Source organism: Colletotrichum lupini, chromosome 3 (assembly GCF_023278565.1).
Source record: "Colletotrichum lupini chromosome 3, complete sequence".
NCBI lineage: Eukaryota > Fungi > Ascomycota > Sordariomycetes > Glomerellales > Glomerellaceae > Colletotrichum > Colletotrichum lupini.
Window position 1 is genome coordinate 1,804,508 of NC_064676.1, and position 25,817 is coordinate 1,830,324.

General features: G+C 54.9%; 11 protein-coding genes across 11 annotated transcripts; 7 read left to right on the plus strand and 4 right to left on the minus strand.

The window, feature by feature from the left end:
• Positions 1-129: 129 nt before the first annotated feature.
• CLUP02_05279 (alpha amylase) lies at positions 130-2,541 on the minus strand (the record flags this gene model as incomplete). Its single annotated transcript, XM_049284287.1, has 7 exons — positions 130-210; positions 273-326; positions 449-947; positions 1,019-1,357; positions 1,444-1,846; positions 1,958-2,225; positions 2,308-2,541. The coding sequence occupies 7 exons, from the start codon at positions 2,539-2,541 to the stop codon at positions 130-132; spliced, it is 1,878 nt and encodes a 625-aa protein (XP_049141430.1).
• A 300-nt stretch (positions 2,542-2,841) lies between these two features.
• Positions 2,842-3,445, minus strand: CLUP02_05280 (uncharacterized protein; the record flags this gene model as incomplete). The annotated part of the gene is made up of 3 exons (XM_049284288.1): positions 2,842-3,095; positions 3,150-3,354; positions 3,419-3,445. The coding sequence occupies 3 exons, from the start codon at positions 3,443-3,445 to the stop codon at positions 2,842-2,844; spliced, it is 486 nt and encodes a 161-aa protein (XP_049141431.1).
• Positions 3,446-3,530: 85 nt separating this feature from the next.
• CLUP02_05281 (uncharacterized protein) lies at positions 3,531-4,636 on the plus strand (the record flags this gene model as incomplete). The annotated part of the gene is made up of 6 exons (XM_049284289.1): positions 3,531-3,647; positions 3,739-3,828; positions 3,912-3,951; positions 4,038-4,101; positions 4,191-4,494; positions 4,571-4,636. The coding sequence occupies 6 exons, from the start codon at positions 3,531-3,533 to the stop codon at positions 4,634-4,636; spliced, it is 681 nt and encodes a 226-aa protein (XP_049141432.1).
• Positions 4,637-4,676: 40 nt separating this feature from the next.
• CLUP02_05282 (uncharacterized protein) lies at positions 4,677-4,835 on the plus strand (the record flags this gene model as incomplete). Its single annotated transcript, XM_049284290.1, has 1 exon — positions 4,677-4,835. The coding sequence occupies one exon, from the start codon at positions 4,677-4,679 to the stop codon at positions 4,833-4,835; it is 159 nt and encodes a 52-aa protein (XP_049141433.1).
• Positions 4,836-5,165: 330 nt separating this feature from the next.
• On the plus strand, positions 5,166-6,708 carry CLUP02_05283 (voltage-dependent potassium channel beta subunit; the record flags this gene model as incomplete). The annotated part of the gene is made up of 6 exons (XM_049284291.1): positions 5,166-5,263; positions 5,347-5,369; positions 5,455-5,521; positions 5,616-5,703; positions 5,792-6,352; positions 6,487-6,708. The coding sequence occupies 6 exons, from the start codon at positions 5,166-5,168 to the stop codon at positions 6,706-6,708; spliced, it is 1,059 nt and encodes a 352-aa protein (XP_049141434.1).
• A 69-nt stretch (positions 6,709-6,777) lies between these two features.
• CLUP02_05284 (uncharacterized protein) lies at positions 6,778-9,277 on the minus strand (the record flags this gene model as incomplete). The annotated part of the gene is made up of 10 exons (XM_049284292.1): positions 6,778-6,978; positions 7,049-7,295; positions 7,346-7,585; positions 7,708-7,743; positions 7,833-8,345; positions 8,501-8,526; positions 8,587-8,741; positions 8,808-8,863; positions 8,915-8,935; positions 9,030-9,277. 10 exons carry the CDS (start codon positions 9,275-9,277, stop codon positions 6,778-6,780), a joined length of 1,743 nt encoding a protein of 580 aa, XP_049141435.1.
• A 58-nt stretch (positions 9,278-9,335) lies between these two features.
• CLUP02_05285 (uncharacterized protein) lies at positions 9,336-11,153 on the plus strand (the record flags this gene model as incomplete). The annotated part of the gene is made up of 12 exons (XM_049284293.1): positions 9,336-9,388; positions 9,474-9,507; positions 9,569-9,654; positions 9,753-9,794; positions 9,879-9,996; positions 10,054-10,118; positions 10,309-10,485; positions 10,572-10,620; positions 10,680-10,753; positions 10,822-10,881; positions 10,965-11,048; positions 11,117-11,153. The coding sequence occupies 12 exons, from the start codon at positions 9,336-9,338 to the stop codon at positions 11,151-11,153; spliced, it is 879 nt and encodes a 292-aa protein (XP_049141436.1).
• Positions 11,154-12,953: 1,800 nt separating this feature from the next.
• CLUP02_05286 (uncharacterized protein) lies at positions 12,954-14,346 on the plus strand (the record flags this gene model as incomplete). Its single annotated transcript, XM_049284294.1, has 2 exons — positions 12,954-13,153; positions 14,136-14,346. The coding sequence occupies 2 exons, from the start codon at positions 12,954-12,956 to the stop codon at positions 14,344-14,346; spliced, it is 411 nt and encodes a 136-aa protein (XP_049141437.1).
• A 94-nt stretch (positions 14,347-14,440) lies between these two features.
• CLUP02_05287 (protein phosphatase 2C) lies at positions 14,441-21,161 on the plus strand (the record flags this gene model as incomplete). Its single annotated transcript, XM_049284295.1, has 3 exons — positions 14,441-15,253; positions 15,494-20,899; positions 20,970-21,161. 3 exons carry the CDS (start codon positions 14,441-14,443, stop codon positions 21,159-21,161), a joined length of 6,411 nt encoding a protein of 2,136 aa, XP_049141438.1.
• Positions 21,162-21,958: 797 nt separating this feature from the next.
• CLUP02_05288 (Alg9-like mannosyltransferase) lies at positions 21,959-23,848 on the minus strand (the record flags this gene model as incomplete). Its single annotated transcript, XM_049284296.1, has 3 exons — positions 21,959-23,241; positions 23,319-23,768; positions 23,836-23,848. 3 exons carry the CDS (start codon positions 23,846-23,848, stop codon positions 21,959-21,961), a joined length of 1,746 nt encoding a protein of 581 aa, XP_049141439.1.
• A 685-nt stretch (positions 23,849-24,533) lies between these two features.
• CLUP02_05289 (uncharacterized protein) lies at positions 24,534-25,180 on the plus strand (the record flags this gene model as incomplete). The annotated part of the gene is made up of 4 exons (XM_049284297.1): positions 24,534-24,561; positions 24,772-24,831; positions 24,912-25,040; positions 25,125-25,180. 4 exons carry the CDS (start codon positions 24,534-24,536, stop codon positions 25,178-25,180), a joined length of 273 nt encoding a protein of 90 aa, XP_049141440.1.
• Between the last annotated feature and the right edge of the window lie 637 nt (positions 25,181-25,817).

The following is a 25,817-nucleotide window of genomic DNA, read 5'->3' on the forward strand; positions in this document are numbered from 1 at the left end:
ACTACCGTTCTGGGCTGTTTTGTGATTTGTGGCCGTTGAGGATGCTTGTGGGTCAGAAGAAATCGTTTACGAGCCGTAAGAGTTGATGGTATATATGGGCAAGCACTCGACTTGAAGTGACACAAATGCCTACGTCTTAGCCAAGACTGAAGCACGAACTCTGGCGTTCAGGCGTCGAAGGAGAGAGTCATGAGCGTGGTTTCCGAATCCCTAGGTAAGCTGTCATCCTCATCTGGCCTCTCCATCCTCTGGATCTATCTCTGACTACCCACCAGATCAAAAGCCGTGACATGATGATAAGCAATCTCAAAAAGGCACAAGTATGTCTGCAAGGAGAACGCAAAAATAGTAAACGCAAAAATAGTACTCCAGATTTTTGTCTACATTCTATAACTTAGTTTTTATACCCAACCGCTTCCAACAGTCAAAAACACTAGGCCAGAAGCACAACCGCTCCCTCGTACGGTCCAAACTCGACCTTGCCCCCACTGAAATCGTCCGCCGTCTTGCCGCCGTTGGAAACAAGCACCTCCTTGACGCTCTCCGCCTTCAGTCCCTCCCAGCTTACCGTCCCGCTCGAAAAGTTACACGCCACGACCGCCACGGCGCCGTCCTCGGCCCGCCGCGCGTACGCCACGATCTTCTCGTTCTTCTCGTCCACGAGGGCGAAGTCGCCGTAGACAAAGACGTCGAGGTACCGCTTGCGCGTCGCGAGGACCGTCTTCCAGAAGCTGAAGATGGAGGCCGGGTCCGAGACCTGCGCGGCGACGTTGATCTCCGTGTGGTTCGGGTGCACCGTCATCCACGGGGTTGCCTGGGGTGTCGTGAAGCCTGCGTTGGGGGCGGCGGTCCACTGCATTGGTGTGCGGGCGTTGTCGCGGGATTTCTTCTGGTATTGGGATTTGAGGAATTTGAGGTATTCCTTGTCTTTGGAGTCCTTGTGCAAGCTGGTTGCGGGGGAGATTGTCAGCATTGCATCGTTCTTTGCGCAGCCTAAAATTCATGACCGTATACTCACTTCCAGTGGTTCAGACAGTCAATGTCCTTGTACTCCTCCATCGGCCACTCCTTGGGCACGTTGACCATGCCAATCTCCTGGCCCTGGTAGACAAAGGGCGTGCCGGCCTGGAGGGCCTGGAACATGGCGACGGCTTTTGCGCTGTCGACGCGGTGCTGCGGCGCGTCGTTTGCGAAGCGGCTGACGGAGCGCGGCTGGTCGTGGTTCTCGAGGTACAGCGCGTTCCAGCCGTCGTGGTCGTACATGAAGCGCTGCCACTTGTTGGCGATGCCCTTGAGCTCCGCGAGGTCCCATTCTTTGGCGGAGAATTTGCCGTGGGGGCCGATGTCGATGTCGACGCTGGGAAGGGGGGAGGAGATGCTCGTTAGTTGTCCTGCCGATAGTGGATGGACAAAATAGGGGTAAAAGGCGGGTCGGATACTCACAATTCGAAATGGAAAATCATGCTCAGCTCCCCGCGATCGCCGTTCACGCTCTTGATCACCTCGTTCAGGTCCCTCACGCAGGGCATCTCCCCGACGCTGAAGGCGTCGTACTCGTGCAGGATGGCGCCCAGCTCCTTGAGGTACTCGTGCAGCCTGGGCCCGGCCGAGTAGAGCTCGGAACCGGGCAGGACCTCTTGCTTGGAGTCGGGGAAGTCCTGGGGCTTGCTGACGAAGTTGATGACGTCGAGGCGGAAGCCGTCGGCGCCCTTGTCGAGCCAGAAGCGCATGATGTCGTGGACGGCGGCGCGGACTTTGGGGTTCTCCCAGTTGAGGTCGGGTTGTTGGCGGGCGAAGAGGCGCAGGTAGTATTCGTCTGTTGCTTCGTCGTATTCCCACGCGCTGCCTGTGTGTAGACGTCCGATGTTAGTTGAATTTTCCCGTCATCTTCGAGTAGGCGGGTTCAACAAGCTTTCCAGAGCCTCGAGGAAGTATGGGATGGCCTGAGAGAACTAACCCTGGAAATGGGAGGCCCAGTTGTTGGGAGGCTGGCGGTTGCCCTGGGCGTCGTACTTTGGCTTGCGCCAGATGTACCAGTCGCGGTAAGGGCTGTCCTTTGAGCTGCGCGACTGCTTGAACCACTCGTGCTGGTCGCTGGTGTGGTTGACGACGAGGTCGAGGACGAGCTTCATGCCGCGCTCGTGGAGCTTGTCCTTGAGGGTGTCGACGTCGGCGACGGTGCCGTAGGGCTCGTGGATCTTTTTGTAGTTGCTAATGTCGTAGCCCTGGTGCACGTTTTGTCGGTCAGTTCATCCGTCCGAGTTTATGAAATGTCTTTTTCAAGAGTACGGCCTGCCAGAAACTCACCATGTCGATCTGGGGACTCTCAAAGATGGGGCACAACCACACGATGTCGACGCCGAGGGACTTGAAGTGGTCGACGCGGTCGATGATGCCCTTGAGGTCGCCCACGCCCGAGCCGGTCGAGTCCTGGAACGAGGCCGGGTAGACTTGGTATACGGAGCTCTCCTTCCACCACTTGCGAAGCTGTCTCTTGGGGGGACGCCCGCCCGCGCTCTCCGCGACGACATAGCGTGCCATTGTGGGCGGAGACTTGTGTGTATTGTAGGTTTTACGGTGAGACGTAGTGTGGAACTGTTAGATGATGCGAAGCTTTCGAGAGTAGAAAGCTGTGATGCCGGTTCGGGGTCGTTTGCGTAGCTGTTTTGGAATACACGCAATGCGGCAACGGACTTTGAGAAACGAACAGCGTCTGGTAATATAAGAATAAAGAGGTCTACGTCTTATACAATTTGAAAGAGCTGCAAAGACAAGAGCAAGCAGAGACTCCTTTAAGAGATTCAAAGTTCAGGCTCTCCGGTAAGAGGGCGGGGGGGTTGGTTAGCGGTTTGGTAATAGGAGCTTGGTCCGTTGGCGGGGGAGGAGGGGCTCAGCAAAGAGTTTCTGCGAGTAAAGACTGGTCGTGGTGACCAATTGGAAGAATTTGGAGATGGGAAAGCGTTGGCTTGGACGAAGCTGAGTAAGGCGGACAAGCCAGTGTTCAGCTAAACACGAGACACAAAAAGACGGCGCGTGGGCTGGTTGTACTTGGTAAGGTGGTAGGGAAGAGATGATCGGCGGGTTGTTGCAGCCAACTTTCAGGTACGTGGGATCCCTTTTGCGTGGGGAATGGGTTGATAATTACCGACCCGACACTTGGGGACCACGGGAGAATTCGAGCGAGAAAAGCGAGCGAGAAAGGGACGAATGACGAGAGGGAATGGGCTTTCTGGAGACTCTCTCTCTCACTTCCCCCGTCGGGTCTTCCCCGAATCGGAGGTTGAATGCAGCTGCCCCTCCATCGAACCCGTCTCCGTCATGCGGGGTAACTTTTTGGCTGCCCCAAGGGCTGGGCTACATGCTCTGCACAGTAAAGTTGCGGAGGTTCCGCCCTGTTTGCAGGTACCTCGACTTATACTTGTATATGGGTGAGACGAATGTACATGTTTGAGCATAAAGGTACCTATTAAGCAAACGTTCCCTTACGTAACTACCTTACCTATTCAAGAAACAAGAAAACATGTAGGAGTATGATGATCTCTCAAGCAGGTACAGCCGCAGACGCGCGGGAGATGTTCAGGAAGCAGTTTGCATTAATGTCATTACGTTGTGTCGTGTTGCAGGTTGAGAAGATCAACCCTCCCATTGTGTAACTGCGCCTGCGTTGAAAGCAAAGAGGTGTGGTGTGGTAGTGCTGGGTTCCTCCCAAGTGGATGGATGTGTGTGTGTGTTACCCAGTGCCCCGCCGGCGGTGCTGGCCCACCGTCCACACGAGCAGCCCCCGACCCCGTCCCCGAGATTTTTGCCGGGTCCACCGATTCTACAGGGGTTCATTCGGGACCCGGAGCCTTAGGATCTTAGAGGGAATAGGCCGGACTTGCGGAGGCTTCACAAAGCCCAGCGACTTGTAGTTCACGGAGAGCACGCCGATAATATGTAGAATGATGCAGGGTGCTCTATATCATTGTTCATGTTTTTCTCTCTCTTGTAAGTGGCATGAAATGGCAACACTGACGGCTCATAAATTCCATATCCAGTACTTCGAACTGCGTCAAATGGTGGTCAGATGGCCTTGTCGTATCGGAATGTTCTTGTGACAAAGTGAGTATTAGCTGGACCAATTTGATAGTAGTAGGTAGACTCTTGTAAGCCTTCGACGTTCATCTATGAATCTCCCAATCTGCCAAAAGCCAGTATATCAACGAGAGCTCGGCACCATCGGCAGTCACGGCAAGCACAAGCCTGTTGCCATTTCGACAAAGCTCTTCTCCAACTCTCAGCGGGATCATGAATTATTACACACCCCCGGCCCCGTCTTCCAGGGTCCGGAATTCTCATCGCGACGGAGGCTACTCCCGGAGCCGGGCTGGGCTGGCCCGTCAGACTGCCACAACCGCCTCCAACTTCTCTAGCGATGTTAATGGTAGTACAACATGCTCTATTCAGCAGTCATTCAAGCGGACATCTCGATGGTCACCGCGGTGCAGCCTCCACGTCAGACACCTCAGAGACTGAAAGAGAAAGCGCCATAAGCCAAAACAACCATCGAGTCCCCCCCAAGCGCGTCTAGTACATATCTACCGGTCCGGCTTTCGACCGCGAGAAGTACGGAAAGCCGGCCTACCTGAGTGCCTAGACAACTCCCCTGGTGGTTGGCCCTGCCGCGATCCGTTTATATGTATGTACCTACTTACTTATGGGATATGCATGATGGTAATCCTTCGGGGACCAACATGCGGTTTGGTCCTTTACCCAGCTGCAGCCAGCCGCACCGCGCCGCTGCGAGGTGGGCCATTGGTCAATGCCAGTCGGATTCCCACTACTTTAGCTGCTAGCATGACGTGGGTGGGGTGGTTATGGAGGGGTAAAAAAAGAAACATCACTTTCCGATAATATCTCCGCAGAGAGGGAGGAGGGGTGCGGGGCAAGCTCTTTTGGAGCTTTCCCATGTTGCGCGAGAGCGAAGACGGAGGGGTAAAATCATTAGCAGGCAGTGTATCCGTAACGGAAAAAAAAAAGTAGATGAGAGTGAATGTAAACATACAATCTTACATCCTTTTTCGCATACTTGCCACTTCCCTACGCTTCGAGAGACGACGCCCGACGCCGAGATACCTAGATTACCCCTAATCACCAACCTGACAGACCGAGTAGAACAAGACACAATGGCGTGGGAAGAGCCTAGAAAGACGGGCATGCAGTACCGCCGCCTGGGTAACTCGGGACTTCACGTCTCGGTGCTGGGTTTGGGCGGTTGGTTGACGTACGTTTCTCCCACCTATTTCCCCACGCGAAATTGCAAAGTGCTTCGTAGGACCTTCGTGCTGACTTTGGTGAATACAACAGGTTCGGCGGCCACGTTGAGAATGGTATGTACGGGACGGGGACTCAAGCGAATCTTCTGCGAGACTCGTGTGTTTTGGCAGCGTCACTGACGGTTACGACGCGCTGCAGAACAGACGTTTGCGTGTATGAAGCAGGCTTACGACCTTGGCGTCAACTTTTTCGATACAGCTGAGAGGTGAGTCTCCCCAGAACCTCTCCCGTGCGACACCATGCGGTTGCGGCCGAGTGAGGCGAAGATGGAGGAGCTAATCACAAGCCGCTCCATACAGCTATGCGGGCGGAAACTCGGAGATCATCATGGGCCAGGCCATCAAGAAGTTCAACTGGAACCGTAACGACATCGTCGTCACAACAAAGGTGAGTCTTGCACCACGGAACTCCGCAGGAGCAACGACGGCGCGCAGTCGAACCACGAGTTGTTCTAACCCGTCGCGCGCACGTACAGCTCAACTGGGGCGGCGCCAACGGCCAAGTCCTCGTCAACAACCACGGCCTCTCGCGCAAGCACATCATCGAAGGCCTCCGCGCCTCCCTCAAGCGCCTCGACCTCGAGTACGTCGACATCGTCTACGCCCACCGGCCGGACCGCCTGACCCCCATGGAGGAGACGGTCCGCGCCTTCAACCACGTCATCGACAAGGGCTACGCCATGTACTGGGGCACGTCGGAGTGGAGCGCCGACGAGATCGCCGAGGCCTGCGGCGTCGCGAAGGACCTCAGGATGATCGCGCCCGTCGTCGAGCAGCCGCAGTACAACATCCTCGAGCGCCGCAAGGTCGAGTACGAGTTCCAGCGGCTGTACCAGCGCTTCGGCCTCGGCCTGACCGTCTTCAGCCCCATCAAGATGGGCCTGCTGAGCGGCAAGTACAACGACAACCCCGACGCGCCGCCGGCCGGGAGCCGGTTTGCGGAGGGCAAGGGCGATAAGTTTGTCAACTGGGCCAACAAGGAGTGGTACGGTAACGACGAGTGGAAGGCACTGATTCAGAACGTCGTAAAGCTCAAGGTGAGTTTCCTATTGTTGTTGCTGTCGTTTGGTACTCCCCCGCGCGTCCGCTGCTAGCGCCGCCGGCGACACTCGCGACTCGGGACCAAGGAGATCATGATGGCTGACTGGGACGTGTGTGTGTGTGTGATTAGGGTATTGCGGAGAAGCTCGGTGCAACGCAGTCACAGCTGGCCCTGGCGTGGTGCCTCAAGAACCCCAACGTTACCTCCGTGATCACCGGAGCCTCACGGCCGGAGCAAATCGTGGAGAATGTGGGCGCATTGAAGGTTCTGGAGAAGCTGACGCCCGAGATCATGGCCGAGGTCGATGCCATTGTGGGAGAGGTTAAGTTGGACCCGGCAAGACAAGATTAGAGAATGGCGTGTTTTTTTTCTGGAAAATTTGTGTTTCTGTTACGTCCTGTTGGGTGGCGCGGATTTTGATTACTGGGCATAACCATATCTGGGAAAAAGAACGAGAGGTCCGGTACAACAAACAAGAACAAACACCATCTTGTTACCAGCTCGACCCATGCGCGGCCGCGTCCAGGCCCCATGTGAAGGAGCGTTGGCCTCGCTCTTTTGCTCGCTCGAGGCCGTTTCACGGGACCCTCGTGATAACCACTTGTTCAGAGGAACTACCTTCTAGAAGCTGTGGACAATGCTCTCGAGTCAATTAAGATGTGGCGAGTTGGCCTGGTGCGGCCAAACAAACATGCCGCCTCCGCTTTAGTTTGCGAGCCTGTGCTCCAGAGTGGTGGTTGCCAAACGATGGGATGGGATGACCGGAAAGCTGCTCCGAAGGCAACATTGTCCAGACGGGAATGAGATATACTTCAGAAACAAAGGACAGTTGCGACCCTTGAGCCGGTGTCTTGACTCGGGGGGCCACAGAGATCTTCAGGGACCATGGAGGGTGTAATAATGCATCCTCTGGCCGGTGCTTCGACTTGTCGATGAAACTTCGTATGGCGTGTTGGGAACAGTAGCTCGTAGGATTAGACTAGCCGACCAGGCTTGCAAGCATGTTATGCCAACTGATGAGTTCAGATCTAGACCCAAGAAGGTTGTCGATCTTCCTGTCGTTGTTGCGGCTCGCGAATCGTCCAACAGGGAGGGTAGGCCTTGGGGTATAAGGTATTCTGGGGACGGATAGGTAAAACCTACGAAAGCCACATCGGCCTTTTTTGCCATTCGCAACGAGTTGCTCCTGGAACTGTAGACTCTTTGACTATAGAGCAACTTGACCTGCCTTGATCAACAGCTCAGCTGTACATGTGGGGTAGAGGTCGACCGGTGTAAAGTAATCGCTGGATTATCATAGTCATATCGTGGCAGGCAACTCATATAACCACGGTGATGCCTCCAACGTACCCAGTGATGATGGTCTTGATGTCGACGTTGATAATGCTGTTTCATTATGGTTGTTTGCTTCGCATATCTCGCATGATCCAGACAGCTAGAATCATGAGATTGGGGCGGCTTTGATGGCGGCGAACCCGAGAGTATCGATCCGTGTCAGAGGTGTACCTACTGAGGACAAGAATGAGGTTGCAGACGCGGCCTCTCCCTCTAGGTACGGGCTGTTTTTGGTGTGCATGGTAACACAGGAACGGTAAGACGTGCATGGATGACCAGGCAAGGGAGAGGCGAAGTGGTCCTGAGAGGCCCGAAAGCAACGAAACAAGGGCCCTCCAGAGGGCGCATTGATCGCCGTCTGGCGACAGTCCTTCTTGTTCATAGGCAAGACATGTGGCGTCGGAGAGTGGGAAGCTGGAGTTTCGTTGTAGAACTGGTTGAAATGGACCGTCTCTGGCAACAGGCGACAAGGTAAGAGGTGAGTAGCAAAAGCGATGAATTTTGCTTTGGGTAGGGTGACTGAGAAGTCATGGTTTGAGATAGCTGTAGCCGCAGCTTGATGCAGAGATCGAACTGCCAAATAAGATGTCAGTATCAGGCCATATTGACGCTTGGAGGTGGTGATGGGAGAATAGAGTTTGGGCCTTGCACGCCTGGATGGTTAGTGTCGTGAACGACGGTTGGGAGCCACTGGGAAGTATAGCCTTGGTAGATGAGCAGAGTTGCTGCGTAGAATAAGTAGAGTGGTAGAAGACATGTGGCTAAGCAGGGAGGTTGCTCGCTCGATATCATGTGTAAGGTTACTTACTTGGACGGGGAGGCAGGGTCAGGCAGCTGAGAGGGGGCAGATGAGGAGGCAATGGAAGAGAGCGAAGAAGGAGAACCCTAGAGCACCAGGGGACGTGGGACACTCGTGCGGCGGCGTTGAAGGCCGTGGAGGCGTACGCAGTAGGAGGGATACAGGATGAGACGAGCGTCTGAGCTGGCTTGCCCTGCTGGTGAACAGCGGTGTGTCTGCCCTATGCGTTGCCCCGCGGGCTGCTGCATGGCTGACATGTGTGCGTGTGCGTATGCGCGTGCGTGTTGGGTGGGCGAGAACGAGATGCGCTGTGAACGTTTATTCATATGCGAGCTCAACGACTCGGGAACGATTGTGGGTGGGAGGTGGTGGCTGCATGGGTGAGCGAGGTGCAGTAAGGCAAGGTGGGCAACCTAAACCAACCGCAGGGTAACGGAACTGCGTCTGTGGAATGACAAGAGTTGCCAGGGGCCGTGGTTGGAACCTTGAGGAATTTAGATTTGATATTGACAGAAAAAGCTAGCAATGAGGTCGTCACTCTGTCATCCAATTGGCAGATGAGCCATGTCCGTGAGTGAGGCTTCGATTGTGACAGTCATCTCGCAACTTGGACGGATCCCACAGCGACGGGCGCTTGGCCGGAGTTGGGAATGAATCGCGGAAGGACAGCCGTGGGGTAGGTATCAAGACATGGATCGGAACCACTGCCGTAGTGGGAGCATAAGGCAGATGCATAACACATAACACGGTGATGGATGGTCTACTACAGGAATGGACATACAACATGGGTGACAAGTGATGTACCTTGGTGTAGGTAGGTAGGTAGAATAGAAAAGAGGCAAAGATGCCCAACCAGAGCTGGGAACTCGTTCAATCGAGCAATTGGGACGCCACGATGTGACAACGAGCAAGCAATAATAGCAACTGAACGGTAACGCAGCAGCAGCCGCTTCAGCAGCCGCGCTGCAATGGAGTTCTGAAGCTGGACCTTGCGTGCCGCGCCGTGCCAAGATGAAGTGAGACTGAGATCGGGGTATGAACAAGCAGAGAGAAGACATTAACTGACTAAGGTGAAAGAAAGCCAGTGTTTCGTTCTCTGTGCTTCGTATCCCGTATCACTTCGGATACATGTGCTCGGAGGTTCATGAGCCCATGAAGTCCATGTTGAGATGAGAGAAGGAGGTCTGGTCTAAGGTCTGACCTACCCGTAGGGACCGTAGTGCAGTATAGTGTAGTGCAGTGACTGGTCTCTGGTCTCTAGTCTGAGGAAGAAGAATATCGGAAATGACATTGGGCAGCGAGTGTCAGAGTCGTATTACTCTTTGAAATGTGTAGTCTGTTCCCCTGCCAGCCCGTACCTGGGACGGTGACACTGACCTCTGTTCAGCTCTGGCGTTGCGAGTCGCGAGTCCGTTCCTTGCGAGGTGGACGAGGGCGAGTGGACGGTTGATGTTGAGATGTGCTGTCGTTTCTCGTCTCTCATCTCTTGGTGTACGCAGTACGATGTTGGGTGGAATGCGAACGGACGATAGGACGATACTTGAGATGTCGCAGGTGATTAGCGGGAGGTGGCAAGTCCCGAGATAGCATCGCTTAGCACCTGCCCCAGGTGGGCAGACCTGAGGAGGTGAGGTGCACTACGGATTAAGAGATACAAACAGACTAGCCCAGAAGGAGGAGGTACGGTGGTCCGTACCTAGGTGACTAAGTACCTACTTCATGATGTGGGAGGGACCTTCCATCTTCCCCCAAACATGTCAGCCACTCACAGTTGGAAAAACCAATCATGGAATTGCCCATCGCCCCACCCCTCCCAGATCAGGTGCCATCCCTGCACTGCCCACTATCATCTACCCGACATCTTTTGCAGGTGATCCGTGCGCATGTTCCTACCTGCTACCCCACCTTCCCAGTACCTCAGCGCCTCACCAACACTTCACCTCCAGTCAGGAGGACCGCTTCAAGGAACCTCAGACGCTAAAAATGAAGATATTGTCACTCACACTTACCGCGCTAAGTATCGGGGAACCAAACACTTTGATTCCCTCGGGAAAAGGGCAACCAAAGCTCTGCCGGGCAGAATTTTTGAGACTCAGAAGAAGAAGAAAAAAAAATTCACGTATGCCTTGGTGCATTGGCAACATACCTCTGGTTGGTACAAGGTACCCATCTGAACGTGTGATGGGAGCATGTCGATATGGACTTGTTGGTTATCTTTGAAGCATCCAGCCTGTCGCTACCTTTAGCGTTCATCTTCACTCCGTAAAGAGACAGGGGGAAAGACATACGGAAGTACGAAGCTCCTGATGCTCTTTCACTTGGATAGGTAGGCTTCCCGGTCTGAGCGGCACTCCTGGTGGTCCATCTCTGAGACTTTGGCAAGTCTATTCGTGGGTATCCGTACTCAGGTACTTGGAAGCTAGCCCGGCCAACTACTTACCCACTTTCGCTCGCCCACTCAACCGCACCTCAGCGCGCTACGCTTCGGCAGAGCGACGGAAGCGAGTCCTGGAGCGGGTCTAATCCCCGGAAAAGCCCACATCCACCTGCTAGTGAAGTAAGGTACTCTGTTGTGTACGTAGTAAGGTAGGCATCGAGGCACCTCCCACATTACCTTGCACGAAGGACTCCGTACCGCGTCAAGATAGGCACACTAAATTGAGGTTTTGTGTCTATGCTGGCGGTGACAGGGTTGCCTGGGATTGAAACATGAAATGTTGGTGCTTCTTTCAAACACGGCCCTCATACCCCATGGTAAGAATACGGGATAGGGACACAAGTTGCATTCAGAGACCTGATTGAACGACGATGTTTCTTATGGACGTCACGGTTGTACCTGGTATTGTCACATTGTGGTTGTACGGACGGAAGGCATTGGGACTGAAATGGGACGGGAACAGACCATTGGTCACTCGGTGCCTCCCTCGCCTTACCCAAAGGTTAAGTAAGAAGCCACCCACCTTCCCTGGCTTGGCACCTACCTTGGACATCGCGAAGTACCTTGGGACCTTTGGAACCTTCCACGTGTGTCAATACGCAGTATGTACATGGGAATATGCTTTATCCAGGGCATCTTGCAATTCGAGGCAGGCACGACTGATTATTCTGCAAAGTATCTCGGCGTAGTAAGCACTATCTTGGGTATACACGCCTTGCAATTCATGGTTGCGAAAATGCAGAAACAAATGACTGCAACATGACTTGGGAAATTGTGAGAAAAGGTAGACATCCATACCGAACAGCGAAGCCTCTCATCGAGGGCATCCTCTTCCACCAGCCCATTGGAACCCAGCACCGCCAACACAGAGCGCGGGGGATAGGTACCTACTCTGCCGCCCGCATCACACGCTGCACGCCACCACATCTCCGTACACCAGCACTCTGCAGTCTGCACACCACGCAACTCACCTTAGTTTCCATTGGGTCGAGCTACCTGATCAGTACCTTCTCACCTCTCACTCAGCTCACCTCAAGGCACCTTACCTCACCCATTGCATGGAGCTCTCATTTGTCCGTCGTACAAGACTACCCGAGTACCTCATACTTTCATTGCCTGGACACCACTTGCATGCACCAGTGACAGCAAGAGCAGCAGCAGCAACAGCAGTTGCCTCTCACCTTTCGGCTCTACCTTACCACCTTACATTACCTCGCTATTCTCGCTGTCGCGCAGCTTCATTCTTCTTCGCCTCTTTGCACCACAACTGACATCAGCAGATGCGACCGGACTGCAAAAACAGCCTCCTTTTGACGACAAAACATACCTCCTGTCCTGCCGCCGTTCCAATTCCTTTTTCCATTCCACCTGGCCGCCACAAGCATGATCTAAACGTATCCATCTCTACATACCTTACTCGGAGCCTCTGTCTCTGTCGGCCCACCTCATTCTCAGAACGGCCTCGACCCCTCTCTTGGACTCTGGAGTTTGTCGCCCTCGAGCTGTTTTCGTGCCTGTCCTTCTACCTTGCCATCGTACGAATATCCTATCCGTACATACACTAGAACCGGATCGTCAACTTGGACGCCAGCCCTCCCCGCTTCTCGTCCCGCCGGATTGCTTGCTTACTTTCTCCATTGAAAACCGCAAGTGCGCAAAAGTCGCAAACGCATTCGCCGCCCGCGTTCTGTTCCACACACCTCATCTACGGAGTACACCACGGGCATTCGCAAAACCCACTCGTAAATATCGATTACGATTACTGCCCACTCCACCCTCGTCGTCGATTACCCGCGTGCCCGCTAGGCCCAACTTACGGATACCGCCCAGTGCCCACAACTCACGCTTTCGTCCATCACGCGTTTAACGTACGTATCCTATTCCGTGCCCGCCTACGGAGACGGAGTAGGTACTGCGTCTACCAGCAATAGCGTGCCTTGCTGGGTGCCGGTCCCCTCTGTTTCTCTCAACCTTGTTTCTCGGGAATGACATGGCTCTGCGCCCTCTCGCGACGGCCTGGCGACAATGACGAGGAATGAGGCCGGCTCCCGCTTCAGCTCTCTCACGAGCACCAGTACCGACAGCACCCGATCATCGGCCACCGTGAGACCCTCCAGCAACCCCATCCCAGCATCGCGCAAGTCGTCCATGCGCCTCAAGACGGAGGGCAATGGCGCTGGCGCTGGCACTGGCATTGGCAATAGCAATGGATCCCTCGCAGACAAGTGAGTGTCATGTTCTTCCTAATGTTTGGCCCTGTGTGCCTGTCCCGGTCCGTTCCCCATAACCCCTAGTCGATCAATCAATCATCAAGCACTCACGCACACACACAAAACACAATTCCCATCCCACTTCCTTTACCTTGTGGACAGCACCGTACCCCCAAAGGAGACGACTCATGGAGGAAAACAGACTGAGAGTGGGAGTGAGAAACGATGGTGAGAGTGAGAGTGAGACCACTCAGCTCTCAAATCCGACGCCGGGGTTCACTTCACACCTTGATTCCATACACTCACACTCATTGCGCCTCCCACCCAGGTATTGCGTGGGCGAGCCGCAAGCCGCAAGTGGGTTGTTTGAGTCGTGAAGTGGTCCCGGCGCCCACTCTCTTTCCTGGTCCCCTCCTCTCTGTCTGTCTCTGTCTCTGTCTCTGTCTCTGTCTCTGCTGCCCATGGCCGCTGTTCCCTGCCACTCGTTGGTTCAGGTTGTCGTCCCGCAGCTTTTTTCCCTGCGTGCCGCGGCGGCGTCCCGAAACCCAGTCCCAGCCCCAGTCGAGACACAGCTGGTGTACGAATAGTGTCTATGGAACGGAATAAGTCCAAGGACTCTCTGAAGTTCTCAACTATTCGCACCGGTACTATTCGTAGCTGAGGACTGAGGACTGGGGACTGAGTTGTCGCCAGCTTGTGGTCGTGCTTGTGCTTGTCTTGATCCTTTTTTTCTGCCCTGCTACCTAGATGCTGCTACTGGGCTGATTACAGTCTGCTACTTTGCCCGTATTGCCTTGGTGTGCGCATTGCATTGCAACATTTCTCTTGTCTTGTCTTGCCCCCTTCCCCTCCACCCGTCTCTTGCACACTACGGATACCTTACTTGGTACGGGTCCAATACCCATCTTGTTGTACCTTGGCTGGCGCTGTTCCCAACTTTCCCCTCCAAAGTTCCAGCAACAAGCCAGCAGTAGCCCAGCGACCCTGAACCAACAAGCCTCATCCGCACTCTCATCGTACCTCGCACGTTCCCTGCCTCTCTCTGCCCTGCCCTGCAGCCTGCCTTACCTCACCCCTCCCCGTCCGTCCCCCCCGTCCCCCATCGCCTCCTCCTCCTCCGCCCCGGCCCCAGGCAAGCTTTGTCGTCGTCGCTTCAATGGTGGAGCTATCTGCTGTTTTCGATCCCCTCCAGTCCAGCCCAGTTATAGCTTCTCAAGCCAAGCACCCAAGACATACTCATTCTCCCACCAGAACTAACAACTTACTCCTCCATTTTCCCTCCGTGTTCCTCTTCTTTGGTTGATGAATGCACCCATAACTGACTGGTCATTGCGTTCCGCCCCCCCGTCTAGGTCTTTCATCAGTGATTTGAGCCCAGCCGACCCGCCCACCTCTTCCACTTTTGCCTCTGCGCCGCGCGGAGCTTTGTCACCAGGAACAACAAAGTCCAATGCCTCGTCCTATCGCGATCATCGTCTGAGCGACTTCGCCAACTACCGGAGAGACCTGGCCGTCCTAGAGACTTCTGGCAGCCGTCTGCCCTCCATCCAACATAACCCTCCCACCGCCACTCCCTCGTCAAGTTCCCAGATAGCTCCCTGGATGTCGCCATCCAACGGCGGTGCCACCGCATCCACGCCTCAGAGCCAGCTCAACACTACTTTTTACAACGATTCGAGCGATAACCTCTCCGTCGCCTCACAGCTCTCGCCTGGCTTCCGTGCCCCTACAAATCGCCTTGCGCCTCAATCCTCTGGCAGCCAAGATTCGCCAGATGTAGCATACTTCGGAGACGAACGAAGGCCTTCTCTGGCTAGCATAACGACCTTGAGCAGTCAGGGCTCCAAGACGAGCATTCGAAGAGGTGGATTGCAAAAACTACAGGGTTTCTTTGGGGAGGAGTTTCCTGGACGAGACGGCTCCGAGAGCAGCTTGCATTCGAGTTCTGGCAGGGACCGCTCGCGTTCCTACAGCCACAGCCGCCCTACGAGAGATCGCAACTACTCTAACGCGACAGACCATGCGCGGGACAGAGAAGCTTCGCCTTCCTCGTCAAGACCAAGAACCCCAGTACCGGCTCCTGAAGTCGTGCCATTCCTCTACCAAGAGGCTGATGTGAGTACCTAGACGCTATTTCCTACATTGTTGTTGATCCCACTCTCCACGATTGATTTCGTTGCGAACATCCCTCCTCTTTTCAATCCCCATCCGCATTCCGCACATCCGCACCCTTGGCGCCGCTATCTCGCATACGGGAATTGCGCCGCATCAACCCAGAGCCTTATCTTATCTCTTATTACCCCTTCTTCCACCCGCCTCTCTGTGTCGAGTCAAGACTGCTAAATGTGCTTCAAGGATATTGCCAGGTTCGGCGAAGCCCCAGTCAGAGACATTTTGAGCGGCCCCGACCGCGAACGTTACATGAACAACGAAAATCCCAACAACCCGCAAAATCCACCAAAGACCTCCTCATCCAGCCGCTCCGGCCATTCAATCGTGCATCTCCCTGGCCACCACCATCGACACAACAGGAGCATTGATGATGGCAGGGCCCTGCGACCGACTGTAAGCAGGGAAGATTCGCAGGCCAGCTTACAAGTTCAACAGAACCTGAGAGAGCGCGGCGGCTCAGCAGCGACAGTCATGTACGGCTCCAATCGATCCCGCGCTCAAAGCCCGACCCCGAGCGGCGGCTACTTCAGTTCGAGACATGGCACCGTCGATGGCTCCACGTCACCCAGCGGCCAGCAGCAACAACAGCAACAGCCGCAGCATCATTCCAAGAGGAACTTATTGCACCGTCTACGGCGGAACAAGGACAAAGATGACGGAACGTCTAGATTACGCGACCTGCCCGGTTCGACTCGGTCACTGGCCACCAAACCATCTCGTCCCGAATTCGCCAGACCCGAGCTGTCGCCCTCAACTTTCCCGCTCGCCTTCTCAGGCACCGAGCCTGGTCCAGATCAGGACCCTCGACTAGCAGCGTACAACCAACGAAACCAGACGTTCAACAACAGATTCCCGTTTTCCAAGAGCAAAGGCCGGCAACAACGGACTATGGAGCCGGATGAGCAGATTGGACCGACGGATAGGCAGCCTGGAGCGAACAATAACCTCGGATCGCTTGGAGGAATTCACTTGGACACCAACCTCAGTGATATGGACGGCATCCTTACGAAGCCCCAACCCTTGACTCCCATGGACAGCGGTGTCTTCTCCAGCATTGGCGATTCCGAAAAAGTCGAACAACCACCCCCAGTGCCCGCGAAGACCGATGCTGTCCTTGGACCCAATGGTTCTTGGAACGCGCCGGACAGCTGGGCTGTGCGTCGTAATACAGAGGACACCACGTACCAGGCGCCAGACATTGACGACATTGGCAGTCCGCCTCGGCCCGACGAGAAGATGGCACCTTACTGCATTCGAATCTTCAGATCCGACGGGACATTTGCGACTTTGTCCATGGCTCTCGATGCGAGCGTTACCGATGTCATATCACAGCTTATCAAGAAGACCTACGCTACGGACGGGCTAGAGAATTACCACATCATTCTTAAGAAGCATGACTTGGTCCGGGTGCTCGCGGCTCCCGAGCGCCCTCTCTTGATGCAGAAGCGACTACTGCAACAAATCGGTTACGAGGAGCGGGACCGAATCGAAGACGTTGGTCGGGAGGACAATAGCTATCTGTGCCGATTCATGTTCCTCTCCTCCAGAGAGAGCGATTTCCACTCCGTCATAAATGATCTCGGACTTGGACGGATACAAAAGTTCAATCATGTCGACCTTGCTGGCCGCAACCTCATCACCATCCCGATTTCGCTCTACTCAAAAGCCTCTGAGATCATATCGCTCAACCTCTCACGTAACCTCTCATTGGATCTCCCTCGCGACTTCATTCAGTCGTGTCAAAACCTGAGAGATATCAAGTTCAACAACAACGAAGCACGAAGATTACCTCCCAGTTTGGGCAAGGCGGCAAAGCTGACGTACCTCGATGTGTCGAACAATCGACTGGAACAGCTGGACCACGCTGAGCTGAACGGTCTGCAGGGCATACTCAAGCTCAACATAGCCAATAACCGCCTCAAGGCACTCCCGCCGTATTTTGGCGCTTACAGGGCTTTGCGGAACCTCAACATCTCGTCCAACTTTTTGGACAAGTTCCCACTGTTCCTTTGCCAGGTGGAGACTCTCGTCGAGCTGGACTTGAGCTTCAACTCGATAAGCAGTCTACCTAACGAGATTGGAAGACTGAGAAACTTGGAAAAGTTTGTCATGACCAACAACAGGCTGTCAAATGCACTACCCGACACTTTCAGCGAGCTGCAGGGCCTTCGGGAGTTGGACATCAAGTACAACGCCATTACGAGCATCGATATCATTTCATTGCTTCCCAAGCTGGAGATTCTCTCTGCAGACCACAACAGTATTTCGCAGTTCATCGGCAGCTTCGACAGGATACGGAGTTTGAAATTGAACTCTAACCCAATCACCAAGTTCGAGATCAACGAGCCAGTTCTCACGTTGAAGATGCTGAATCTGTCTCATTGCCAGCTTGCGAGTATCGACGAGACGTTTAACATGATGTTGAACCTTGAGCGTCTTGTGCTGGACAAGAACTACTTCGTTTCCCTGCCGCCCCTCATCGGCAATCTCAGCAAGCTGGAACACTTCAGCATTGCCAACAACAACGTCGCAGAACTTCCACCTTCAATAGGATGTCTCACAGAGCTGAGGGTGTTGGACGTGCGCAGGAACAACATCAGGAAGTTGCCAATGGAGCTGTGGTGGGCCAACAAGCTCGAGACTCTCAATGCATCTTCCAATATTTTGGAGAACTTCCCCAAGCCGGGCTCCAGACAACCCCGGCCATCAGGCGAAGAAGCACAGACGCCAGCTGCCGTGAACAAGACCAACCCGATGGAGCGCATTGCCCAATCTCCCTTGGAAGAATCACCGGATCCGTCCAGGAGACCGAGCCAGAACTCATCATCAACGTTGCTGAGCGTTGGACCGTCGCCTGTACCAGGCGGTGGTGATAGGAAGAGTTCTGTCGTGTCAGTCTATGGTAAGGGTGGCCGCAAGACGTCAGTGGTGTCTAGGTCCACATCGGCCGGCACCGTGCCACCGCTCCCACCATCTGCGACCGCAAGAAAAGACTCTAGCCTGTCGTCGAGACTCTACACGACTTTTGCCGGGTCTCTGCGCAACCTGTACTTGGCTGAGAACAAGCTTGACGACGAAGTCTTTGACCAGATCACGATGCTTAACGAGCTACGCGTCCTCAACTTGTCGTGGAACTACATTAACGACATGCCACAAAGATCGATCAAGAGTTGGCCCCAGATGGTGGAACTTTATCTTTCTGGTAACGAGTTGACGACATTACCGGCTGATGATCTCGAAGATGCCAGTCTGCTGCAGGTGCTGCATATCAATGGGAACAAGTTCACCAACCTACCGGCCGACATATCCAGGGCTAAGAAGCTTGCGGTCTTGGACTGTGGTAGCAACTCCCTGAAATACAATATCTCAAACGTTCCTTACGATTGGAACTGGAACCTCAACCCCAACCTCAGATACCTGAATCTTTCAGGCAACAAGCGTTTGGAGATCAAACAGACCACTGTTGGTCCGACGGTGACAAACCGAGAATCGCTCGCCGACTTCAACAGGCTTTCGAATCTGAGGGTCTTGGGTCTCATGGATGTCACCCTCACACAGCCCACGATTCCCGATCAGAGTGAGGATCGCCGCGTGCGGACGTCTGGTTCTCTTGCCGGCCATCTTCCCTATGGTATGGCCGACACGCTGGGCAAAAATGAGCACTTGTCCACCATCGATCTCGTGGTGCCTCGATACAACTCCACAGAGACTGAGACTTTACTTGGCTTGTTTGACGGGCAGGCTCTCTCCAGTGGAGGCTCCAAGATTGCAAAGTATCTGCATGAGAACTTTGGCCACATCTTTGGCATGGAGTTGAAGGGCCTCAAGACGCATCTCAATGAGACACCAGCGGATGCCCTGAGGCGGGCTTTCTTGTCTCTCAACAAGGATCTCGTCACCATCGCCATCCAGCACACCGAAGAGCGCTCGCAAAAGACGCATAGAGGCTCTGCAACGCCAGTCGTGTTGAGCAAGGAGGACCTTAACTCTGGTGGTGTTGCCACTGTGGTCTATCTTCAAAACACTGAGCTTTATGTCGCCAATGTGGGCGATGCGCAGGCCATGCTGATTCAGACCGATGGCTCTCACAAGATCCTTACGCGAAAGCACGACCCAGCAGAACCAAGCGAGCGCCAACGGATTCGTGAGGCTGGTGGCTGGGTCTCGCGCAACGGCAGATTGAACGACCTGCTCGAGGTTTCCAGGGCCTTCGGATACGTAGACCTGATGCCAGCGGTGCAAGCCGCTCCCTATGTCAGCAACTTCACGATCCGCGAGCAGGACGACATAATCCTGATTGCCACCAGAGAGTTCTGGGAGTACCTGGATCCCGCTCTGGTGGTTGACTTTGCAAGGCAGGAGCGCAGTGACTTGATGAGAGCATCGCAGAAGCTTCGCGATTTAGCCATTGCCTATGGCGCCACCAACAAGATCATGGTCATGATGATGAGCGTTGCCGACCTTAAGAGGCGGGTTGAACGGTCAAGGCTTCATCGTGGTCAGAGTATGTCTCTGTACCCCTCGGGCGTACCGGAAGATCTTCAGCAGCCCATGCGCAGAGGCAAGAGGAACAAGGCCGACGTTCTCGACTCAAGTCTACAACGTCTTGAGGCTGAGATTCCAGCCCCGACAGGCAACGTCTCCATAGCCTTCACTGATATCAAGAACTCGACTACTCTATGGGAGATGTACCCCGCTGCCATGAGATCTGCAATCAAGCTGCATAACGAGGTTATGCGTCGGCAGCTGCGAAGAATTGGTGGATACGAAGTCAAGACTGAAGGAGATGCTTTCATGGTCTCTTTCCCGACAGCCACATCGGCGCTTCTCTGGTGTTTTGCTGTTCAGATGTCGTTGCTGGATGTCAATTGGCCTTCCGAAGTAATCAACTCCGTTTCCTGCCAGGCACTCTACGACAAGGACAATGCCCTGATTTTCAAGGGTCTTTCTGTACGTATGGGCATTCACTTTGGTGAAGCGGTTAGTGAGATGGACCCTGTCACGAGACGTATGGATTACTTTGGTCCTATGGTCAACAAAGCTTCTCGTATCTCGTCCGTTGCTGACGGTGGACAAATCACCGTTTCCTCTGATTTCATTTCAGAGATTCAGCGCTGTCTGGAGAACTATCAGGACACAGACAGAAACGGATCGACTGGATCCGAAGATACCTTTGACGACGACCAGATGGGTTCGGCAATTCGGAAAGACCTGCGCTCTCTCAGCTCTCAGGGCTTTGAGGTCAAGGAAATGGGTGAGAAGAAGCTCAAAGGCCTCGAGAACCCAGAAGTCGTATACTCCTTGTACCCACATGCACTTGCAGGCCGTATCGAGCATCATCAACAACACGAACAACGGACTGAGGTCGACAAACCCGCCATTCTCCAGGCAGGCAGCGAGTTGGCTTTCGACACGGAATCAATCTGGGCTTTGTGGCGTGTCAGCTTGCGGCTGGAGATGCTGTGCAGCTCTCTAGAAAATGTCTCTGGCCAGGGCTTACAGCCACCCGAAACAGAATTGTTGGAGAGAATGAAACACCGAGGAGGTGAGGTCACGGAACGATTCCTGCTCAACTTCATGGAGCATCAAGTAAGCAGAATAGAGGTACGTCCTGATGCAGTACTTGTTTTGTGAAGGGTCTTGGCTAATCGATTGACAGACGTGCGTGACGAGTTTGTCGCTTCGTCACATTGCCTTCGGCAGCGCTCCACTGCAACAACTCGAGGACATGCGAGGTCCCATGAGTGACATCCTTGACCAGGTTGCCAAGCAGATGGCCGAGCTAGCACGGTACAAGGCGTTGTACGGCGAGTTGAACGACACTGAAGACGACGGGAGCGAAACGGAATGAGAGAAGCGTAGCGAGCGTTCATTTCATGATTCCCTTACTGCGACCTCATATAGTATACCTACGACGCGAGACAGCATCCCGTCTACCACCAAGGCAACAACAATAACATCGAGAACAACAACAACAATACCTGAATACCCGTTTCTTTCAGGGGGGAGAACAAGGCGCCTCTTATATACATATTCCATTACTGTATCATGCGATTACGACACCCAGACAATTTTAGCGAGTCGCAGTTTTGACCCAAACTGCTTTCCGATTGTCATTACTTCAGCAAGTTGGGTTACCCAGGGCTTGGGCTAGTGAGCTGCTCCGACCGGCTGGTCGTGGAAGGTGTGTTGGATGGAGGTCAAGGCGGTGGATAGGATAGGGCAGGGGGCGGTTTGGGATCGGGCCGGACTGAGTGCTGGCATGGATTGAAAACAGTAAAAGTGCGTAGTGATTTTGGGAATGCGGAAGGGTTGGTCGGTGACACAGTGGCATTGGCATTGGCATTGGCATTGGCAGTAGTCGCGTTAGTTGTTGGTGTTGGAAAGAGAGGAAACGAGGCCTTGCTTGCACTGGTTGGCCTTTTGTGGTAGGATAGTGTCTGCTCTTGTCTTAGTGCCACAAAGCCGGAGCACACCGCTCGGCGTATGAAACGATTGAAATACCTCGTGTTGTTTCCCATCAACTCGAAGCTTATGCCCTTCCTTTCCTTCGTACAAGTGATTTTCCTCCAAGTGATCTGGGACCATCTGACACTGATGCGTTCTTTTTGTATTCTTACACACTATCCATCTATAAAGACAACCCATCTATGAAGACACGATACGGGCACCGGCGCCACCGACATCCTTGGCCCGCTTCATGATGCGTATCCGCGGCTCCATCCGCGGCCCAACCCACCAGCCGCCCGTCACGCCCCGTACGAGATCCCGTACGCGTTTGACAACGAGTCCTCTGCCGAGGATCTTGCTTTCCCCCGTCTCTTCGTCGCCTTCTCCGGACGAGGTAGCGGAGCCCGGCTTGAGAACCTCGATGCCGGCGTACCCTTGCACGACGCCCACCGTCTCCCACTGCCCTCCCTTTACGGAGGCCGTGTCCTCGGCGAGGACGTAGTCGAAGCGAGACCAGAAGCCCGGGTCGGAGAGGATGGACTTGTCTTCTGTTTTATCAAATGCGAGGATCGGATCCGTGCCTGATGGTGATGATGATGAGGAGGAGTCTTGTTGTTGGAGGGAGGTCTCGAGGGCGCGGGAGTGCGGGTCCTTTGGCAGGCCGGCGCGGTTCTGGGTGAAGAGGGTGACGCCCGTCATGCAGCTCAGCACGTCGGTGTGGACGGTCGTGACGGAGCTGGCGGCGGGGGACGCGGCGACGAGGGCGTGCAGCTGGCGGAGGGCGTCGCCGCCGGGGTAGTTTAGGGAGGAGAGGAGGAGCATGCCCGTCGAGGCGGCGAGGGCGGCGAGGACGCTGGTGGCGAGGAGGAGGGAGGCGAGCGCGTAGAGGGCGGATTTGGCGCGCCGGGCGAAGATGAAGTGTGCGCCCTGGGCGGCGGCGGCGGTCAGGGGCGGGACGGCGTAGAAGATGAAGCGGGCTTCCTTGTGCGGCTGGAGGGAGTAGATGGCCACGAAGAGCAGGGGCGGGACGACGAGGCCCGCGGCGGAGCGGGAGGTGCCGGGCTGCGCGAGGGCGAGCGGGATCAGGAGGGTGAAGGTCAGAGGGTTGACGAGCAGGCGCGGGAGGGCGGAGGAGAAGTAGTGGTGCCAGGGGGAGACGCCCCAGTTTGACGAGGAGCCGAGGACGGCGTTGTAGTAGAAGCCCCAGAGCTCTGGCCAGAGGGGCTTTTGCCAAAAGTACGAGTCCAGGGGCACGGAGACGGCGAGGGCGACGGCGAAGGCGATGAGGAAGGGGCGGACGAGCTGGGGGATCGTGAGCTGGCGGGTGAGGAGGAGGTGGAGGCCCGTCGTGGCGAGGAGGAGGGCGACTTCGGAGCGGAAGATTGCGGCGGCGAAGACGAGGAGGGAGAGGGCTACGCGGAGGCGCGGGAGGCGGGATTGCGGGGATTGATTTGGGAGGAGGTTTGCGGATGCGAGGGTTGCTGTGAAGGGTGTTCGTTAGAATGTTGGATTTTGAGAGGGGGCGAAGAAAAGGGGGTCAGAAGACATGAGAACTCACTCAAAGCAAAGGCAAACATGTTGGGTAACGTCCTCGACGCATAAAAGATGACGTGGAACTGGCCGACGAGCAACAGAACCCACCACCGCATGACGCCCTCGCCCATGCCCTTTCTCAGGCTCCTCGCGAACACGACGAGGGCGGCGGCGTTGGCGAGGCCCAGCAAGCCGCGGACGACGAGCTGGGCGTGGGCGAAGCCGACGAGGTTGACGAGGGGCCCGCCGAGGCCGGCGAGCAGCACGGGGCCGACAAAAGTGCGGGGCACGGCGCCGGGGAACTCAAAGTGGTCGTAGGTGGCCCTCAGGCGGGCGGCGACGTCGTGGGTTGGCGTGCCGTAGACGAGGACGTCGTGGGTGGCTTGGATGTTGAAGGATTCCTCTACTTTTGTGTCCGGGGCCAGGAGGAGGTGGAGGGTGATGAGGGCTGGGATGAGACCCAGAAGGGCGGTATCTGAGTGACTGATTAGTATATTTTATGAGTTGTGATGAGAAATTGGGGGTGTTCATGTTTGGGTTACCTAGGAGCTTCATTGTGATGGTGCCGGCAAGGAGGCGCAGAAGCTGTGAGATGTGGTTGTTAAAAAGCGGGTGAAGGAGCGTGTTGTCGGGTGTGGCTATCTCATTGTTGGAAGATACACAGAGAACAGGAAAGCCCCGGTGAAGAAGCTAAAAAAACAAAAAGATGGGGTTGAACAACGAGAAGATGAGGTCTTTGAAACAATTTGCCCTGTGCTTTTCCCTTGCCTCATACGACCCTCGATTCTCTGCTTCTCACGATTTCCGCTCTTTTTTACTTGAAGCAGGTGTAAGCTGGCGTCTCGTGCAGATCCAAATGCCATTGAAAGGGTGAAGCTCTGAGCGTCCGTGCACAGCCCAGCGCCAGCACCACTCAATGCAAGCTGTCTACTAGGAACTTAGGGGTCAGCCATGCCGCGGCAGAGTGACAGGCCACCTAAGTTACGGGGCACCTATTGCAGGGATTCTCCTTCGGAACGGATCAAATACGCCTCCCCACCTCTGACGGCGCATCCCATCCCTCCCAAGGTAAGCTCTGGACAGCGCAGCGCAACACCATCACCACCTGGCTTCAATTCGAACGACGAAGAGCTAAAAACCCACCTTCCTACAAGCTCCACCTGCGGAAAGGACACAACAATACCAAACCCGCACTTTTGCGCGTCCAGGGCTTCCTCAAGCCGACATCAAACCCGTCAAGATGTATATCCTAGGAAACTTCCTCTACAGTACGTCCGCCCTAAACCATTTGCCCCCCCCCCCCCCCCCCCCCCCCCCCCCCCCCCCCCCCCCCCCCCCCCACCCCCCCCCCCCCCCCCCCCTCCACCCCCCCCCCCCCCCCCCCTCCCTCCCCCCCCCCCCCCCCCCCCCAAACCCCTCCCCCCCCCCCCCTGGAAGCTTTCCCGCCTATACTGACATTCCTCCTCTTCTCCTCCCAGTCGCCGTCCTCCTCATCAACGCCATCGCAGTTCTCTCCGAAGACCGCTTCCTCGCGCGCAGTACGTCCCCGCCTAATTCTACCCAGCAACATCGCCGTCCCGCGCCCTTACCCCTCCGGGAGAAAGAGACATGACAATAGCTAACCGCGACTTCCTCCCAGTCAACCTCTCCCCCTCCTCCTACGACCCGACCTTTGGCTCGAGCAACGACGCAAGCGTAAAGGCAAAGATTATCAACTTGATCGCCAGCGTACGGACACTGATGAGAAGTACGTGTCTACATCCCCAACATCCGTCTCTCTTTGTATGAGTACTTCCACGCAGAAACGCCCTTTACTGACGCTCTGCCACAGTACCCTTGATCGGAATCAACACCATTATCATTCTGTACGAACTCATCCTCGGATAAGGTGTCGTTAGGGTACAGGAGATGAGATAGAAAAATACAAGAAAAACGAAGGGGGCTGCTGCTCTTTAATGCATCGTATATGGCTTGAACTTTTCCACTTCCACGGCATGGCTTCATGGTAACGAATCGGCGTTGAAGGATGGAGAGCGGATGGGGTTTTGGCTGTCAATGTCGCGTACGTATGTGTATCTTACCTGAAATTGTCCGGGTAACATTGCAAAGCCCGGCGAGTGTAATATCACAATCAGCAGAGGAGGATGCTTGCGTTGTTTCAAACCGAGTAGTAGAACTCGAGAGAGCCTTTCTGCCCTTACGTGCTTTGTACCGTCTTTTGTTGACCACAACTAGCGCTATCATACAGTCCGATGAAGTAGGTGCCAGGAGAAAGTAACTAACGCTCAAGATGCCTTCATCACAACATATCCTCTTTTGCATCATTAAGTGAGAAAAGTATTATCCAAGCAAACCACTCCATGCCTGGGTATCTGCGCATGCCGCCACCTCCTCAATCCCCTAAACGACCATGCGGCCGATGGATAAGATGCGCACCAAACGCTGGGCGCGTGGGTTGTACATCGTACAGGATCCTGCTCTTCACCCCTTTTTTTGCTGTATGTACTGTCAAATACCAAAATCT